At 37.7% G+C, this 21,307-nt stretch overlaps 2 protein-coding genes across 6 annotated transcripts in view; one reads left to right on the forward strand and one right to left on the reverse strand.

The window, feature by feature from the left end:
• The window catches only part of LOC136846002 (protein stoned-A), a 65,480-nt gene extending 44,205 nt beyond the window's left edge, over positions 1-21,275 (forward strand). For 3 of the 4 annotated variants that reach the window (XM_067116589.1, XM_067116588.1, XM_067116590.1), the window contains exon 2: positions 17,476-21,275. In XM_067116589.1, the coding sequence (XP_066972690.1) occupies positions 17,499-21,275 (3,777 nt within the window). In that variant the 5' untranslated portion in view covers positions 17,476-17,498. Of the gene's footprint in view, positions 1-15,963; positions 16,100-17,475 lie in introns of those variants that run through there. The other variant, XM_067116591.1, reaches the window with a different exon arrangement.
• LOC136846005 (substance-K receptor-like) overlaps positions 1-21,307 on the reverse strand; it is a 289,880-nt gene that overhangs the window by 240,844 nt on the left and 27,729 nt on the right. The gene's annotated exons all lie outside the window — the stretch shown is intronic.

Below are 21,307 nucleotides of genomic sequence, written 5' to 3' on the forward strand. Positions count from 1 at the left end.
GGCTGAGTGAGGGGTTCTTTCCTTTTGTGAAAAACAACTTTTTTTTATCATTGTATAAATTTTCATGTCAACACATTCGTGCGCGCCGCTGACACTGACTGACGAAGCTGACACTGATTCCCATGAAAGTAAGAAAAATTCTCTCCCCCCGCCCCCTCTCTCTCTCTCTTCCATACCGCCGAAATACTAAGCCGATGCTTGATTCCCCTTAAAGCGAAACAATTTGTCTCTCTCTGTCGCTCAAAGGCCGTTGCCTAATCACACAGCAAAGAGAAAATGGTAAAATGTGAGGGACAAATTAGTGCTGGCCTCCCAATCACTTTCCCCTCCAATCAAAGGATATGTCACCTTTTATGCTTTCGAGCCATGTTATCTTTCATGAATCCAGCCCTATGGCAAAAGGCTGCGCCTCCATATCTTTTCTGCTACGTGTGTGTGTGTGTGTGTGTGTGTGTGTGTGTGTGTGTGTGTGTGTGTGTGTGTAAGCGCGCGCGCGATTTTGGACGTCCGCCAGTGTGTACGACTTTGGAAGACTATGTTGGCGTGTGTAATGTTTGTTTCTGTGTATATGTGAAAGTCTGTGGACTTGTGCGTCTGTGTGTACGTTTCAAAATGAATGTGGACATTTGTATACGCGTGTGTGTGCCTATACAGTACGTGCGAGCGCGCCTGGGCAAGTGTTAGGGACGGGCTTAGGCCAGCATGATTGTTTGGACGAGTATGAGTGTGTATGTGGGCGTGTTTGAATACGTGCATGTGTTTAGATGTATGTACGTGTGAGCGCGGACGTTACTGTGTGTATTGATATATCTGAACGCGTGAGAACTCATGTGTACGAGTGGTCTCTTTTCAACGCATGTGTGGAGATAGTGAGAGTGAGTGTTTTTGCACATGTGTGTGTGGACTTTCTGTGCGTGTTTGCACATGTTTAAGCGGGCGCGTGTGTAGAGCAAAGGCGATGCGTACAGTATGTAGATGAATAAATAAGTTTGTACACTTGCTGGTGCGCCTAGAAGCATCGAACTTCCTGTTTCTTTTTTTTTTTTTTTATCTTTTGTTTTTTCCGCAGGTTTAGTTGGCGAAAAATACATTAAAACTCTCAAACCTGAAAATTCTAAAACTAGATTATTTGATAAGCGTTGTGTGTGTGTGTGTGTGTGTGTGTGTGTGTGTGTGTGTGTGTGTGTGTGTGTGTGTGTGTGTGTGTGTGTGTGTGTGTGCGCGCGAGAGAGAGAGAGAGAGAGAGAGAGAGAGAGAGAGAGTTACACAGTTTACGGTGTCCGAAAATCTTCATAAAAAATTTCCATGAAAATCATATTATGTGAAATTCAGTTAAGAGTCTTTTTCATTCTAGGTTCATCTCTCTCTGTCTCTCTCTCACTTTATGTGCATAAGGGTACTCAGCTCATGAAATTAGAAACGTTCCTGGAAAAGACTGTGCACAACTGCATTAAGAGTTCAGCCAGTCACCTCTCTCTCTCTCTCTCTCTCTCTCTCTCTCTCTCTCTCTCATGCATATGCAACCATAACAACCAAGAGGCTTGTAACAAACAAGTATGAATGTCATCGTTTCCATTGCTGTTATATCAAGGGCTTTTGTATGTAATTTACATAAGTGATACGAAAAGAAGATTTTCATATTTCTTGGAAGACTCGGAGGTATCCATCGCTTGCCAAAGTCTTGATAATAGTTGCTAAGTCACACAAATGCAGCAGACCCTTTCTAGCTTAATTTGACTTAATGTATAACTGATTCCATCTTCGAGGAGTACTCAGTTTAGTGTTAATGATTTATACATAAACACACACACACACACACACACATATATATATATATATATATATATATATATATATATATATATATATATATATATATATATATATATATATATATACAGAGACAGACAGACAGAGATATTTGACTTACATTTTTATATGCAACTTGGCGTCACTGTTATCACAGAGAAACAGTGCCGTGTACGTATAAAGGAGAGGGAGAGAGAAAAAGCTTAAATCTTAAAATTCCTAGAGTTTGTTCCCCAGTGTTTACGTTTACTCGCGAGTAACATCTGACGCCTAGGGTGGATGCTCTTGTAATGCCACCAGATATTCCCCTAATTACCTATTTACAACAAGTGTTCTCCTCCAACAGCACAGTCATTTTAAAGCTGCAGTGAGGCGAACGACAGTATTGTGTGTGTCCGTTGTCTTTTATTTGCGCTCAACGCCCTTTACAGGAAGCGGCCTCCGCCATCCACAATCGGATGAGAGGTTTCGCTTTAACGATGCTCTGCGGACAGCCGGGGAGCATATCCTCTGTCCTCTGCTATCATAACTTTTTGACCTCAACTTGAAGGAGAAAATGCTCTTCGCTGTGTTATGCGAGTCGTGAAGATTTCGAAGTAAATTGCCTGATGTTTCGACACAATGTCCATTAAACTGTTACCGTTTGTTTCATAGTTTTTATGTGACGTCCACTTGAAGGCGGAATGGTCTTTGCTGTGTCCTGACTATGTTATGCAAGACGAGGAAGCGAAATTGTGATCAAAAGGACGTATTTTTATATCAATTCGCAACTGTTGTGTAGAAATACTTATGAAATTCGTTCGTCATAATGATCGAACAAAGTTGGTTTTATTTTCCATTTCTAACATTTTTCCCTTTTTCTTGTGATATAGAACTGGATTTAAAATGCGATTTATTGCTTATCTCTTGTTTTTACTCCATTATGTCTGACAACAGCGAAGCGAGTTTCGGAAGCACTACCTTTTAAATTCGAATTCCCGAGTAATCCATCAAACAATATCTCTTTCTCATACAGACGGCAGCTGTTTCTAAGTTCCTAAAGATATAGATATTACATATCAATCGCAATGATATTAACGTGTGGAACAGATGCTATAAAGACGTCAGTTATTCCAGAATACGAATTTTTCGTTCCCTATAAACTAAACATTTTTCATGCCTCTTTTTCACGAGGTCACTTTTCCTCACCAAAGAACAGACGTATACTAACACAGTTCTTGCAATGAACATCCCTCTCCCAAATTGTTGCCCCTAGTAGAATTTTTCACTAAATGCTGGCCCGCTTTAGTTTACCGAAAATTCATATAACACTGTATTATTTCAAATGGTTGTGGGTTATACGTCCGTTCCTCAGATTTCAGATTTACAAAATGTCCTCAGATCATCTAAACAAGAAGTAACAGCTTATCTAACCGTCTTTATGTATTTATTCCGTTACTGTTTAAAATGATATAGAAAACTTGACAAAAAATGGAAAGAAATAAAATATTTCATACTCAGATGCAGTTTGTTTTAGTAAAGAAATATTATTAAGTAATAGATTTTTAAGCAATTTGAATTTGAGATCATTCGGGCTTTTGTTTGATGTTTGTTCGAATCTGAACTGAAAATGAACATAAAGTATCTAAATAAAAATATCATCTTTCCCGTTGCAGTGGCTGACAGGGAGGATTTGTTCTGACATGAAAGAATGAAGAGATCACAGGGACTGAATGATAATTAAAAACAGAAAGAGGCTTTTAGAAAAAAACATATCAGAATCCTTGCACCACGTTATGAAAGAGCAAAAAGATTCCTTCAAAACCTCTCGGCTATTTACCTACTCCAGTCTGTTGGCTTTCAGTCCCCTCACGACCTCTTACACAGTTGTGATTTTAGTGCAGGTTCAAGTAACACCCATTTTTTATGAGGCACCGTGTTCAAGCCTCCTGTTTTGCCCGGACTCGAAAATGAAATGGTGGTATGAACTCCCACCGAAAAGTTTTGGCTACTCCGTAATATTGTTCTCGAATCACCTTTCCTCTAGAAACAAACTTGAAGAGGACTTGTAAGGAATATACATGATTCCGGTCAAGACCTATGATTTCGTATCGAGTCTGGAAACTGGAAAGATATTAGCTTGTATGCGCGCGCGTGTTTGTTTGGCCTCTCATCTCCACTTTAATATTTTCTCCCTTGTCAAACACGAGCCTTCTGCTCATTCGGGACAGTTTTCTCAAGGGAGTTTCTCTTTCTCTCTCTCTCAGCCTTTCCCCCATAGAGCAGCAATATTCCCACCAAGGAAACATCCTCATGTGAATTGCTTCTTTGTTCCTTTGCCTTCCCCGCATCTGCTAGACATGATATGAAGGTTACTTTACTGGTATTTTAATAATAATACTCTAACTTCATGGTCATCAAATTTCAACAAAACTTGGTAAATTTGTTTGCACATGTTTTATACATGAAATAACCATTAAAAGTTTTTACAACTGAGAGAGAGAGAGAGAGAGAGAGAGAGAGAGAGAGAGAGAGAGAGAGAGAGAGAGAGAGAGAGAGAGAGAGATTTTTCATGTGCATTAAATCCACGCTAAAGATTAGCCCAGTTTCATTTACCAAAACGGGAGGTGTTTTTAACAGCTCGAACAGTTTTCAGGACCAAGAATTTGATCGCAATCTTTAAGCTTTCATGAGGGCGGGGAAGGGACTATTACTACTGACCGTATACGTAGTATAATAGTAGCACCGGAAGAAGCCGTAGCAATAGCAAAAGTCGCATTCACTCCCTACAAGGGGTGGGTCAGCAGACTATCATTATTGGTAATAGAGCAGTAGTAATTGAATTTATTTCTACGAAATATTTACTTGGTGAATGACATTGCAGTCTGAGAATTCATTTAGCGAACTTTGTTAAGATTCCATCCATTTTTGCGATTATGGGAAATAGGACTAGACGTGAAAACGAAAGGAGTCTGTGCTTTCATTCCTACGATTTCTTTAGCTCGTAAAAATAATATCTATATTTTCTATGTCCATTACCCACTGCGCTACACGAAACTTCCATTTCCTTTATCATTGTTCTTTACCAATCTTCCTGTTTTTCTCAGACCCAAAGAATCTAAAAAACGATCAAAAGAATGTATTAAAAAAACTTTATCCTCCTATTTGTCCTTGATGCACACTCTAAGAAAAAGAATAAAGAGAAGAGGGTTCAAAAGTTTATACCTTTTGTTCGTCGAAAATGCTCAGAGGAAAAAATAAAGAGGAAAATATTAAACGTTTACTTCTCTATTCGTAGAAAATGCCATAAAAACAACGAAGCGGGGAAAAAAGACTTTTACCACACGCGTCGGAAAGGCTAAAGGAAATCTAAGATTAAATAACAAGAGGGATTATAACCTCTGATTCCTCGTCGAAAGGGCCTGTCTGCTCGAAACCTCCCCCCTCCCCCAACCCCACCAACGTGACATTTCCCCTGACCCAAATCCTTACTGAAGGTTCCTTTTGGGCTCTGCAACTTCAAATGGAAAAACACGAATCACATTCGCTTCTTATCTTATCAAGGTGCCATCTCATTCTCTTATCTGCGGTTCCTGGCTTCTTTCTCTCTCTCTCTCCTTCTTCTTCTTCTTCTTCTTCCATTTCCTTTCCATGAAGAAGGCATACACATTCCTTTGGCAAGTTGAGATTCTAACATGGATTCTTTTCACTGGACTGAGATTTTTTTTTTTATCAGCTTTCTTTGGACACATCATATTTCAACATAAAAGGAATACTGTCTTGTGCGAGACTATCCGTTAGCGTGACTCCAATGAAGTCACAGAATGAATATTTGATGTCAAAAATATCTGCAAAACTATTCTGGCTTTAAACAAATAATGGCGTAGAAGGAATGTTAGCGTTAAGAACAATTTTAGTTTATTTTCTGCAAGAATTAATACTCATATATTATTTATAGAAATAAATAAATCATGAAACAAAAGAACATAATGTACTGTATACCTACTCCCTACATCCCCGCTCAGGTGCAGACTGACGTCCATGTTTTCCCCTTCCAGTAAAACTCTCTCTCTCTCTCTCTCTCTCTCTCTCTCTCTCTCTCTCTCTCTCTCTCTCTCTCTCCACAGCTGGGACCCCTATTGCGCTTAAAGTAAAAAAAAAAAGAAATGGATATTTTTTCAGTCACGATTAGACTTTTTTGTTGTCTGACACTCTGGTTGTAAGAATTGTTGTTTTGTTATTCGAGGAATAATGGAATTGTGATGCAGAATGTCTTATTAGACTTCAGAGAAGATAATATATACAGTTGTTCAAGCGATAATTTTGTATCAATTTAATATACAATACATACAATTTTTTGCGAGAGCGCATACACACACACACATATATATACATATATATACTGTATATACACATATACATATATTTAATATATATATATATATATATATATATATATATATATATATATATATATATATATATATATATATATATATATATATATATATATAATAGAAAACAGTATGATAAAGTCTCAGCAACAGACAGTTAACCTGAAAACAGTTAAAGATATAAAAGAAAAAATATTTGAAACTCTTTAAGAGAATGTAAGAACGAATGAGAAAAGTGGTTAATAAACAATAGGAGGAACTTATAGAAAAGAGAATATATTAATTTGAAACCCACAAAGAGGGTGGCAAAGCCGAAAAACAAAAAAATAAAGAAAGAAAAATTACATCAAGGGAGTAAAATAAATGAGTTGGAAAACAACAAGGAAAGCTACAGCAAAAGGAAAACCAAATTATGTGAATACCAACAACAAAATATCTCACCAAGAGATGAAAAAATAATTAATCGAAAATCAATAGGAGAACGACAGAAAAAGAAGAAAAAACTAATTGAAACCCAGTAAGAGAGTTGCGCAACATAAGAGAGGAAATGAACAATAAGAGAATTTTTCTTGAACCGTTTCAGAAAGACGTCGTTAGAAGAGAGCTTTTTACCTCCCACAAAACACTGACCTGTTTTCCCGATAATGGTAATCATTATCGGTGTTGGGTAAACAAGGGAAACAATATTATATCGTAAATAGGAGAGCTGGAAAAATGCCAGTTAACGAAGTGCTGTCGTTTGTACTCCGTATCTTTATGTTTGATGTGCGGGGCTAAAATGTGGTTGTGTTATTATTTACTGAATACTAAACAGAGATATTTTTTCTCAGCTGGCTGTGAAATTTGTTATTTTTTTCAGTAACTTTGTTAGGTTAGCATCTCTGAGAATGTTTTCTTGGAATTCTAACACTTTCCTAATTATCCTTACTGTGGCCAGTAACACACTTTCATAGAGCAAGCCCAGTGCGATGTCTCTACATCCAATCCTTGCAGGATCTTTCCGGGGCCCTATAGGATTATTCCTAGTGCTTACAGGATGATAAGAACGTCCACTTCAGGTTACCATAGTATCCATATTTCCATCTCGGGATCTTGGTCACTGTCTGTCTTTACTCTTCCTTTGGAGGTAACTCTTGTGTCCCATGGTAAGGCTACATTTATTAAAAATATTATCTTGGTTTCTTTATTGACCACGATTATGTCTGGTCTTCGAACCTGCATCACATGGTCAGTTCTCGCATCATAGTCCCAGATTAAGTTGAATTTGTAGTTTTACAGCACTTTTTTCAGGTTTAAGGTTATACCAATTGTTTGTACACGGCAGGCTAAATTATTTGCAGGTCTTCCAGTGCAAGGCCTTTGTGACTGCGTCATACCTTCCCTTACGTTCATTTTCAGCTGATGCTGAGCATTCACATACGATACGATGGTCTCCGTATTCTGTTCGCATTTGCGGCACATAAGCGATGTTGACATTTGTCTATCTATTTCATTTTCTGCAGATCGTGTGGGTAGTGTTTGGTCTAGCGCTGCAATCAACATGCCTTCAGGCTCCTTAAGCTTTCCCCTAGTCAACCTTTAGTAACTGCCATCTCTAGCTATCTGTCGAGTCTGCTGTTGGTACTAGCGATGCATTTCTTTGTTCTTTCCATTTATCTTTCCTTTGGCTGCTGACCCTTTCCTTATATCTTCGTCGACAGGGATGAATTTTTTATTCTAAGCTGTTCTTAACCACTCATCTCCACTGTGCTTCTTATAATTTTTATTTTTATTACTCATGACCATCAAACCAAAATATCCATTAATCTAAGAGAAGAGCTTCCGGCAAGCGCTGTAAAGAAATGCAAATTCAGACGAACGTGTCGTAATTTTGTTGTCTCATGCCATTTCTTTTTTTATTTTACTTGTAAAGACATTAACGCTCCCTCTTCCTCGAAAACTATTTTCATCCTCGCTTCAAAAAATTTCTGGATAATTACTGAGAAGGAAATTCCTCATAAGACGTCCCTCAGCATCTTTTTTTTTTTTTTTTCCTCTCTTTCATCACGTCCTTTACGTTCTCCTTTTTATTTCTATTTTCTCCACCAGTTGAATCTCATCTCTCTGACCCCTCAGTGCAAACGAGAGCCATTTAAAGCCCCCGGATGTACATCTCATGATTCCTCGCACCCCACCCACCTACCTCTCTCTCTCTCTCTCTCTCTCTCTCTCTCTCTCTCTCTCTATACTAATATCCTCTACTTCCCCACCATCTTGCTCTCCAATGAGAGATCCCTCTTCGTGCTTCCCTTATACCCAAATGTATATCTTTTAATATTACTTATAGATACATACTCATACATTATCTTCCGGTAATTCAGCAATAGTTTAACATATATTGAAATAAGTGGTCAGAAGATACTGTATTTAGTCTAAACATGCTTATGATCATTTGACGAGAAAGTTACACTAACAACCACAAAGAAAACATCCGATTCATTGATGACTCTCAACCGTGAATGGAAAAGAACAATATACAAAGTCTCACTTTGAGAAAGTGAAAAATATCGTTCGTTCTGCTCCAGCAAACAAACATACAGAAAAAGGACCTAGAAATCAATGACTGAGGAGAGGATCTCTCTCTCTCTCTCTCTCTCTCTCTCTCTCTCTCTCTCTCTCTCTCTCTCTCTTCCTTTTTCTTCTGATACCTTTAGTATAAAAATTACCAATTATTAAGTACCGTCTGTCGTTTTACGAGGAACACCATACATTTTTCACCCCTCCGCTACAACAAACTCTTATATCTACGACTTTTATGCCGGTAATAATTCGTTTGTAGGAAGTTTATGGGACAGAGGATTCAGGGAGAGTAATCCGGAAGGACACTTTTTTTTCCTACGGTTTCTAAATACCACTGAAGTAACTAAAGTGTATTAACTGGTGAATGTCCACAAAAACATTTACAAATGAGATGAAAATTGAGCGAGATTATTTCGGTATCGAAAGAGATGAGAAATATTCATTGGTTCTAATATTTTTGAGATATTTCTTTGTTTTCTTCTTTTGTGTATAGTTTACTCCATACTTCATGTTTTTAATCTTTCTACGGTAATTTGTACTGGTAAAATCATAAAATCTTACTTTACACACATATATATACATCTATACAAATATTAGTACATATATACATACATACATACATACATACATACATATAAATAATATAAATATATATATATATATATATATATATATATATATATATATATATATATATATATATATATATATATATATATATATATATATATATATATATATATATATATATATATATGATGATTATTATCACTTTTGTACGTGATTCATTTATCACACATTACCACAGGTGAAAAATAAGAAAGCACTCTTTGACAGACCTCTTTCTCAGAAAGAGGTCTGTCAAAGAGTGCTTTTATTTTTTCTTATTTTTATACCTGTATAATATATATATATATATATATATAAAAATATATATATATATATATATACATACATACGTGTGTGTGGACCGTAATATATATCACATAACTGTAAGTTTTTGCTTACTATATTTTGGTTATATGCAGACATTATGCATTCATATATATATGTATATATATATATATATGTATATATATATGTGTGTGTATATACAAATGTAAATTAAAGTAAGGCACGGAAAAGTTAAAAGATGCAAAAACTCCTGTTGAAAATCAAGAATATATCAAGCACATACAAACGTAATCATGCATTTGCATTAAGTATTTGTGTATGTATGTGCTAGTATATGAATACCATCATCTGCAACCGGTGGGGAATGCAAAGTATGATTAATTAAGGTGTCAGTTTTTTCACGGCAGAAAATCACCGAGTTACAAAAACTTAATACCGAAAAGGATGTGAAGAGACGGGCATAACGATGGGAAAAATCTTACGAGAGAGAGAGAGAGAGAGAGAGAGAGAGAGAGAGAGAGAGAGAGAGAGAGAGCTAGGAAAGGAACTTTAATGAAAGTGCTGACGTCACAGGCTGGGTTAAAGCCCCAATATCACTGGAGCCAAGTTTGGCCGCGTTCCCAGTGTTATGCCCTCATCCCACCCCTCCCTCCCTCCCCGGGTATATCAAGCCCCTCCTACACATCCCCCGCCCCTCGCCGCCACATTTATCTTTACCCTCTTTTTCTTTCCTTTCCGTCGAAGTCTTCTGTGATTACTTCTCGCTTTTCTTCCAGTTTGCTTTCATAAGAAGCCCTTTTTTTTATGAAAGCCTACGGCAGTATACAGTACAATCAAAGATAAATAATGCTTTTAATTCTACAATTCAATTCATATTTCATATGGAAACTGAATATTCTCCATAAACAAATTCTGAAGAATGTTAACAATATTTTGGTGCTTCATTATATTTGAAATAAACATTTTATTTGGACAGGTACTCACTCCTCCTGACAGTATCAGATCGAGCACGCGAACAAAATCTTGATATGTAGAATAAATAATAAATAGAATTTAAATAGAGTGTATGTAATTTTATATTTATGTATATATGCATAAATAAATTTGTGTACCTGTCTCTGTTATGATGTATATTTACTTTTTACACGGCTACAACCTCATATTTCGTGATTATATATATATATATATATATATATATATATATATATATATATATATATATATATATATATATATATATATATTTATATTATATAATCGTTGACGTATGTGCTGGTAATATGTCTGTGTGTAAATCTGTCTGTTATACACAAGTTAACTTCTGTTCCAGAGGCGAACATTAAGAATGACCAAAAAAACAGCTAAAAAGTGGCTGGGAAATGAGCTGCGTACTGAAAGAAGAGTTTCTGTCTGCTTGGCAATCAAACTCTTAAGAGCCAAAGCTTAGCAAGCTTTGATGGCCAATTTCATGGACTCTGCCTGCAATCAGCAGCTTGCAATTTGCAGGAACATGTTCAGTCACGGTGCTGAAACCGTTAATAGCTTTGGATTACCTTATAAACCTATAAACCGGGAAAGGAACGAATGCATTTGTGTATATATGCATCTGTGTCTGATACTGACTGTCTCTCTCCTTCTCTTTCCATCCATCGGAATTCTCCTAACTCCGTTTTCCCTGATTATGAAATCTTCAAGCCTGGGCTACATGAGGGTCTTCGGACTCTACATCTGAACTTCAACTTCCCTTTAAAGGCAATCAATGGGCTCGACAAATATAAGTGAAGCACAAAAAGATTTTTTACATTTTTTTGTAATTTATTCACAGAGAATATTCAGTTTCCATTTGAATTGTGAATTGAACTGTAGAATTAAAAACCTATAATTTATCTTTCAGTGTATTGTAAATTGCGCTCTCTCTCTCTCTCTCTCTCTCTCTCTCTCTCGTTGTGTCCTATTCGGGTGCGTCTGTGATGAAATCTGAAACCTTACAAAGAATTCTAAAACTTCTCAACACAAGGTTACTGATCTATTTCTGGTCGGATTCTACGACAAACAAAAGTTTAAAGCACAGGTCATGTATTGCTCTAGATACAGGAAATTTAGTGCAATTTTTGGAACAATACAATTGGTTCGATAGTAATAGCAAAGATTTTAAAGACAGAGAAAAATTTTGTTAATATTTTCAAGCGAATACTGAATTATTACTTTGTGAAGCGGAATTCAAAGAATATAATATTGCTCATTATAATCCTTGTAATTAAAAGTACAAATGCGATTGCTTTGTTCCCAAAGATCGTGAATTGTTTTCTGAGATCATTCAGTTATTCTTTCTTCAAAAATACATTAATTTTCTGCATTTTGTCGTGAGTACGAATTAATATTTTTTCTTCGTCATTTTGGCTAGCATTTCTGAAGACGGAGGTTAATTAAGATATGGAAAACATCTGTGCCTTCTTTTCGCACGAACATGCTTCCCGATTTTCAACACCAGTCCCCTGCCCCCACCCCTCCCTCCCTCTCTCGCTTGTAGGACATTTCAGATCTTACATTTTCCTGGTTACTATTATCGAATCCCCTCAGATCTGTTCATCTCTTTCACGCCCATATCCTAAATACAGTAGGGCAGACCTGGAAACACTGCTTTTACTCCAGGGTAAATAAATAAATAAATATATAAATAAATAAATAAAGACTGTAACCGAAATATTTACATTTCTACATACTCGTATGACTTGCAGACATGACGCCTTCTATCACGGTTACCGCAAATATCACGACGCACTGAAAGAAAATTTGATGACCTCTGTTCGGAATTTGACTGGAGATTCGCTTGTGACTGTGAATCGGAGATTTAGAGAAAAGTATGAAACTATTATTAATTTGTCTTTGAAATCTTCTATAAAGGCCATAATAATGGTACAAGACAACAGCAGTAAGATGATCATACTCGTTAACGCTACCGCCAGATATTAAGTTTATAAAAACAAGTAAAAAATGCGCTGAAGTTTCTTCGGCGCAATCGAGTCTTCTGTACAGCCTATAACGCTGAAATGGCCGCGGCCCATGAAACTCAGCTACGGCCCGCTGGTGACATGTCCTATAGCGTTGCCAGTTATGGCTAACTTTAACCTTAAATAAAATAAAAGCTACAGAAGCTACGGGGGTGCAATTTGGTATGTTTGATGATTGGAAGGTGGATGATCAACAAACCAATTTGCACCCCTCTAGCCTCAGTAGTTTTTGAGATCTGAGGGCGGACAGAATAAGTGCGGACGGACAGACAAAGCCATCTCAATCATTTTCTTTTACAGAAAACTAAAACACGAAAAGATTTTTGGCTACTCATGAAACGACGTCTAATCGTGGCACTATATCTCTCACAACGATGTCTCAACTCTTATTCTACAAACAATTTACAATCTATAGATTTTTTGGCTCGATTTCAAACGATATAGCCCACCACTCATTCTCTCTCTCTCTCTCTCTCTCTCTCTCTTTTCTCTCTCTCTTAAATTACGTGCTAGCATGTTTGTTTCACAACCGACTAGATCTGTGCTTACTCCTGTGTTGGCATAAGCAGTGAATTAGGTACATGGTTACAAGCCGACTGTTTTGGGTTGCAGCTATGGTAGTGGGAGAGAATAATAGGCGTGAGTGACAGTACTCATACTTGAAATATTATTATAACAAACTGATATAAATTCTCTCTCTCTCTCTCTCTCTCTCTCATACATACTTTTCGTAAATGTTTTAAGCGCACTTATGTCTATTACTGATATTTTTATCTGATCGGTTATAAAAATTTAACTAAGAATTCATGCCGGAATTCTACACTAACAGAAGGTATTCAATATAAGCAATCTTCATAACATAATCCTCACCTGCGGAACAATATGGCCACAGGTAACTTCAAAGACCTACAGTAGATTCTTTCCTGTGTAACATTACAATAAAATCTCGTCAAGCAGGATGCTTTCTCAAATTCCAGTCAATTCCCTCCAACTCCCATCAATTTCTTGACCTATTTCAACGACGACATTTGTCGTAAAAGTGAACATAACGAATATGCAACAGTTCAATTCTGCATTAATACAGAGAAGAACATTGCCTCTTATGTGCTAAGTCATGTGAATAGACGATGAAATACACCTGAAAATTGTGACACCGTCTTTAGAACGACTAGTACTGTACTTTGTTGTACAGCGACTTCCACCGAGCACCGTTGTTCCAGGTATCGTGACATTTCCAGTCCTGAATTGGAAATGAAGACAAAGGTATCAAAAAGCGATGTGACAAGAGGTGGAGTCCAGGAGGGGAAACAACCTAGCATTTTTTAATTATTTTCTGGGCATAATTCGTGATTTCCTAATGAAAACGACGATTTATTAGCAAATGACGATCTTTATAACACTTGTGTATGCTGTTGACACTGATAAAGAGTATCTATTTTGCAGTTTGGGTTGATATATCCTACTATACGCTATTTCAGCAATTTTAGTTACGGTTTTGCAAAGTGGCCGTATCTAATTTACTATTATATTTACGTCTAAAAATAAGACAGATGGAGCGAGTTGCATTAGAAGAGGAATCCTGATATTGCAGTTTTTCAAGGAAACCACAATCGTAGAAGTTTTCAGCGAAAACAAACCAATCATTGGTAACAATTAAAACTTTTCCGCACACCTCAAATTGTTTTGCTTCGACAGAAAAAGTCTTTCACACTCAAGGGTAATGTTTTAAGCGCTAACGTTCACGGAAAATTGCTCGCAGCCTAATATAATAAGCTTTATTTACTAAACGCAGGCTTAGTTTAGTTCCCCACAATGCAGAAAACAATCAAGAACAGGCATTCAAGACGAGGAAATTCTGTTGCTTCAAAGCTGGGGACGGGCAATACCTTCGATATGCAAAATACTCATTTGAATATTTATGGTGGAGTGGGGCATGAGGAAATCAGTCATCAGTTGCGCACTATATCTAGAGAGGGAAAGGTAGCATCTTGTGGGCACACTTCCAATGGGAAAGCTTTTAAAAAGATACGTTAAAATATATAAAAGAAGAAGAAGAAGATATATATGTGTGTGTGTGTGTGTGTGTGTGTGTGTGTGTATTTTATTTTATATATATATATATATATATATATATATATATATATATATATATATATATATATATATATATATATATATATACATATACTGTATATATGTGTGTGTGTTTGTCTGTGTGTGTATGTGATACGAATATGTTAATTTCTTTTCTTATTTGGCGGATTATGAGGGGAAAAGGCAGAAAGGGATCAAGGTGATAAATAAGAACAGTCAACTGCCAAAGTCTGGCAGCACAACGATGGATGTAGGCGAGGGTACTGAAATTCATTTACAAATGGTTGCGGAAAAGATACTAAAACATTAAAAGAATGCAGAAAACGGCAAAGAATGCGTATGTTAGATAAGAGAACCTCTCATCTCAAGGCGCTTCAGCATGATATTCATGAGACCTCGCTCAATGAAGTGTTACAGATAAGCCCCATCCCTTAATCCTAAACTGGGCAGGCTACAATAGCATAAGAAAAACGGAGAGGAAATAAGCAACACAGTCCACTGACTTGTCTCCTTAGAAAATTTCAGACTTCTGTTTGTGAACTAATAAAGGTTTGAACAATTCAAAGAAATCCTGATTTCAGAGAAGGAAATGAAGTTTACCCAGAGGATCAGAATCAACTAGATATTTTTGGTCAGTGTAAAAACTCAGATACTGCAACAACTACGAACCCTGATCTTACGAGTAGAAAGATCGACTCGCTGATCACTTCAGGACAATAAATTGAGAACAACAGTATCCGAGGACATCGATTTTATTCGAGTTGCAGACTATCTACAGTGCCAGAAACTTAGACATAGGCCAGATAAGAGTTAACCTTGCAATCCTGTAATCTGAAAACGTGAGGTTAACTTTGTAAATAATCCAACCACAGACGTCTTGATAGGTCAAGAACCCAAATCATTTTTTTCATTATCACAAAAAATTCTCCGGCCCCCCGCTCTCTCTCTCTCTGCACAAACATAGTGGAATTAGTGTTTTTTACCATAAGAGCACAGCAAACTTTCTATAGATGACCACTGAAGGATCCCGATAAGCACAAAGTTTTCTTCGGCTTGAATATAATTTATGATGATCAAAGTGCCTAGGAAGCTCGTATTTAGAAATTAATTATTATATTCTTGCTGATTCCTAGAACTAATGATTCTGATGCTTCGAACTGCAAGTCACTCAGCTGGCCTTACGTATTTATATATTTATAGGTCGAGAAATCCAAAAACGATAGCAAAATCTGAGGACCTGTTTCAAAAGGGGGCATTTTGAGGAAAGGGCAAACCAGGACGACCCACGAAGAAAGGAAGGGATACTTCTATTTCGATCAGTTGCTGTTCCTTCTGCCGTCCATGAAAGACCGAGAAACGGTCAGTGATGCTCCAGTTACTCAAAATACGATTTCGTCTTTCTTTTCACTCCTTGTATAATTCACGACGCCAGATAACCCCCATTTTCTTACTTGTTTATGTAATCTTTGACACCGTTAGGTCGTTTATTCAGTGAACAACGCTTCTTCCTCAAGGCACAGCTCGGCTACTACTACAATGTTCCCTCTCCAATAATCGATATTTCCGTCGGTAGCCCGTCAGCTATTGTAAGGAGTTGTGGGAAGGTGGGGGTTACTGAAGAGACAAGAGCACGGCGGAGACGCAGAGAGGTTTTTATAGTCACCCCTCGGTATGTTCTGCCTCTCTCGTGCCTAAGACACATTCGTCTACCTTCCATATTCCGAAATGATTAGTTTCTTACTAGAGAAAATAGATTATGAGGATTTATTTTTGCTCTCTTATCTATTGCTTTCAAAATATTTCATGGGGTTTTTGTTTGATCTTTTTTCCAGTTAATTCGGTTATCCTAATGTACCTTCCTGAGAAAAATCTTGTGAGAGACTGCTTGACTGTACCAGAAAAATCTGGAAAAAGTCAAATCACCACTCCCTGCTCCTTAATTACTAGGCAATCTCACCCATTCTATAAAGAATGCTTAGTCCCTTGACTGTAAGGCATTTCCTGCAGGATTCACAAATCCATTTCCCCTACGAATGTCAGGATGAAGAGGGTAATTACCTTCTTTCCTTCGTTCTTGGAGAGAATATTGTGCGTAATTCAAGTATGCTTTGTTAAGAAAGGTTGATTTTTCGATAGATGGCATCTATAGTCAGTTTTTACCAATTTTCATCTGTTTTTATACAGTTTCAGGCATTTAAAAACACAAATGATTCAAATTAATGTTCCTTGAACAATCTTAAAAATGCATTTTTATCAGCAAAATTACTCATTTCAAGCATCGACGACCATTGTCACTGCAACACGAACTTTCCCGTGAATTAGTTAGCCAATAATTCTTCCTGATGTACGGAGAATATCTACTGTATATTGCTTCAGTCCCATTTCTGTTAATACCCGATATGTGTGAGCTTTTTCCACCATCACGTTAATTCATCCTTTTATTTTTTCTTTTGTGCAAGTACATCAACTCTTGGAGACTTATTTATACAAAAATCAAACCTTCTTTGGGACATTAGTTCTTTTTACACATTAATGTTCTCATTATTAGGAATAAGTCCCTCTCATAATCATTCTCGTTTTTGGTTGACAGACAGAACTATAAATGTATTGATAGCAATATGCACTTTTCTGTTTTGCATCAGTTTTGTCAGCTCAACTTTGACATCTAGTAAAATAATGTTAGCATTACTGCTATGACAAATTTACAGCTGACACAATCTTTTCTTGATTTTCAGGGTCTCTCCATCGACGAAATACGATGCTCAAAATAAAAAAAGGAATCAAGAAAAAAATCAAAGGAAAGAAAGGAAAGAATGATGAGTTATTTACTCCAGAGGAATTAGAGCAGTATAAAAGAGAAAAAGAAGAAGAAGCACGACGACTTGCTGGGCAGCAACAGCAGCAGCAGCAGCAGCCAGAAACTTCAGAAGAGAAGGAGAACATACCAGGAGAGGCAGAACCAGCAGCACCTGAACAGGAAGGAGCAACAGGCACTTCTGAAACTCAGGAGTCCTCGTCATCTAAAGAAGACTGGAGAAGTTTCTTTGCTGCAACCGATACTGTTCTTAAGAAGACCACTGACAACCTCAACCTAATCAAGGAGGCAAGTTATTTCCAGAAGAAAGAAGAGCTCTGCCAGAAGGAAGCTGAGGTGGTTCAGGAAACATCTGTTGAAGCACCAGCACCTGCAACTACCAGTGGGAAGAGGTGGGTTGACCTTGAGAAGGGAGGAATAGATGAAGAATCAGAGGACACCAATGAAGAAGTAAAAGAACCTGAAGAACCTGAGCCAGAGCCTAAGCCTGAACCTGAACTTGCCCCTCTCCAATTCATTGAAGATCTTCCAGATGTTGATGTTGATGACTTTACTGAAGTTTTTGACACTACATATGTTGATAATGTAGAAAGTGGGCAAGTCAAACTTCATTATATCCCTGATAGCCCAACAACAGAAGACCCTAATGAGCCTGACCCTTTTGATACATCAGTGGTCGACAAGGTTTTGCATGTTGAGGAACCAAAACCAAAGGAAACCAACAAAAAGAAACCAGAACCTGAGAAAAAGAAGAAGCAACTTGTGAGTTTAGGTTGTGCAGTTGAAGTTTTAACAGGCAAGGTTCAGACTGCAGAAAAACCTTCTGGAACACCTCCACCAGACTCAAAACGTCGGCGAGTTATTCCTAAGGAGATAAACTTGCTAGCGGACGCTGCTGGTGAAGAAAACTTAAACAGCCAGATAGGTGAAGAAGAGAACGATAAAGAAAACGATAAAGAGGACAATACAACTAAGGAACCTGAGGGTAATATTCTTGATGACATACTTTGTGTTACAGATGCTATTGATTTGCCTGACACAAGTGTAGTCCTCTGCCCAACTCCTAGAGCTACATCCCCCTCTGTTCTATCTGATGAAGGTAAAACAAATGAGAATGCTGAGTTAGTTGCAGAAAATGATCTTGAATGTGAAAATAAAGAAGTAGATTTAAGTGAATTTTTGGAATCAAATGGTGAAGATCACGATAACAAAGAATCCAAAGACAGTGGGAAAGATCTAGATCTCAAGGATCTTGTTGCCGAATTTGATATTATAGACAAATCTGAAGTTATAAATGAAACACTGATTCCAGCTGAGTCTGACCCTATTGAGGACGAGTTTGATGCAGAATTTGCTTTCTTAGCAGCAGAGTCAGTTGCAAAAGCAAAGGAAAAAGAACTCACAGATCTTGAAGACGATCCTTTTGATACATCTGCTGCTGCACAAGTTCTTGGTCCAGAAGAGCCTCAAGAAACCGAAAAAGATCCATTTGATGTAGGTTTTGCAGAAGAAGCTTTGGGTGAAACTGTTCCATCAGGAAAACCTGTAAAGCCACCGCCACCTAGACCAGCACTTCCAACAGCCAGCAAAGTACCTGAAGAAGTAGATCCCTTTGACACTTCTATTGCAGATGCACATTTGCCTGTAGATCATCTTGCCTCTCCAGAAGCTACTCTAGACCTCCCTGCAACTTTGCAGCCACATTCAGGTGCTGATATTCCAAAATCTGAAAGTTTTGATCCTTTTGATACTTCTATTGCTGAAACCTTTGGCAAGACTGAACTTAAAGTTCTTGAGACTGAATTTCTAACTACTGATCAAAACAAACATGGGAAGACCTTAAAGGAAGAAGACATTGATGATTTTGATTTCAATCCAAGAGCAGAAGAACCACACACCACAGAAACTCAAGAAAAACCCTCTCCCCCTTGTTTGTTAACAGCTGGTGACGAAGAGGTTGAAAGTGGGCCAGTTCTAACTCCTTCTCAAGAGCCACAAGAGGACGATTTTGATCCATTTGACACTTCCATAGCAGCAAAAGTTGCAATCAAGTCACTGGAAGCTGAATTACTTAGTGACTCAGCTCAGCCATCCTCAGATAAAAAACAACCACCTCCTCGACCTCCACCCAGCCCAGGACATATATTTGCTACAACACCAACTGATACAAATCCAGCACTTCAGCCTTTTAATGTAGGTGATCAAGATACGAGTGTTGATACAGAAATAGATCCATTTGACACATCTATCGCTGAAAATTTTGGAAAAACAGAATTAAAGGCACTAGCGGATGAACTGTTAACAAGTGATCAACCTTCACAATTAGTGCCAGAAGTTGAGAAGGAAAGGCCTGATACCAAATCCCTTCAATTGCCAGTCAAGCCACTTCGTCCACCATCTCCAAAGTGTCTCTTAGCAGCAACACCTGTTGATGAGCACCCAACACTTCAACCAACACTTGAACCAACAGATAACAACTCCAATACAGAAGACAAAGAATTTGATCCCTTTGATACATCTATTGCTGACCAGTTTGGGAAGACTGAACTAAAAGTTCTTGAAACTGAATTGCTTGTCACTGCCAGTAACCCAGTTGTTGCAGAATTTGACGACTTTAATCCTCGTGCAGAAGCAGACGTGCCAACAAAACCTTCAAAGCCATCCCGACCTCCATCCCCTGCTCAGCCTCAGTGCCTATTAACTGCTACACCAGCAGGTTCCCCACCAGGTGCTGAACTGCTTGCACCTACAGAATTCAAAACATCTGCAACTAGTGAAGATTTTGATCCATTTGATACTTCTATTGCTGAGAAATTTGGTAAAACTGAGTTAAAGCAGCTTGAGAGTGAACTGTTAAGTTCAACAAATACTGCAACTGGCATCACTGACGATTTTGACCCCCGAGGGGGAGAGACCAAGAAACCTCCAGTCCCTCAGAAGCCAAGTCGACCAGGTAGGCCAGCAGTACCAGCAGCACCTTGTCTACTTGCAACGACTCCAACTGATCAAAGTGTGCCACTGCAGCCTAGTCTGAATACTGTTGAGGAACCTAAAGAGGGGGTTACACCAGAAGACTTTGACCCATTTGACACTACCATTGCTGAAAAACTCTGCAAAACAGAGATTAAAGCCCTTGAAGAAACCCTTCTTACTAACAGCAGTACAGAAGCTGGTATCAAAACAGCAGCAAATTTATCTTTAGCAACAAGTAACGCACCTAGCTTTTCTGCTGATCACTTTCTTTCCTCTTCCCCAACAGAGAATCTTGGACCAACACTACAGCCAGTCCAAGGTCAGCAAGAGGAAGAACCTAAAGATTTTGATCCTTTTGATACCTCTATTGCTGAAAAGTTTGGCAAAACTGAACTTAAAACCCTTGAGTCTGAACTTTTATCTGATTCTGGTGTTAAAAGAAACTTAAGTGACGACGAATTTGATCCTCGAGAAGAAGAAACAAAGTTGCCTAAGCGCCCAACTCCTCCTGTTAAAAAACCAGACACTCCTGTGAACCTTCTTGACTCTGCTGAAGATCACGATATCACTGTTCAACCTCTCCAAGCAAGTAAGCAACAAACAGCAGAGGACCTTGAAGCAGATTATGATCCATTTGACACATCTATAGCTGCAAATATTGGGCCAAGCAAAGCAGAATTAAAATATCTTGAGTCAGAACTTTTAAGTGCTGCAGAAGACCCATTTGATACCTCCAACATAGCATAAATTTAAACTTTACAGCTTATAATTAAAAACAT

This window comes from Macrobrachium rosenbergii, chromosome 14 (genome assembly GCF_040412425.1).
Source record: "Macrobrachium rosenbergii isolate ZJJX-2024 chromosome 14, ASM4041242v1, whole genome shotgun sequence".
Taxonomy (NCBI): Eukaryota; Metazoa; Arthropoda; class Malacostraca; order Decapoda; family Palaemonidae; genus Macrobrachium; species Macrobrachium rosenbergii.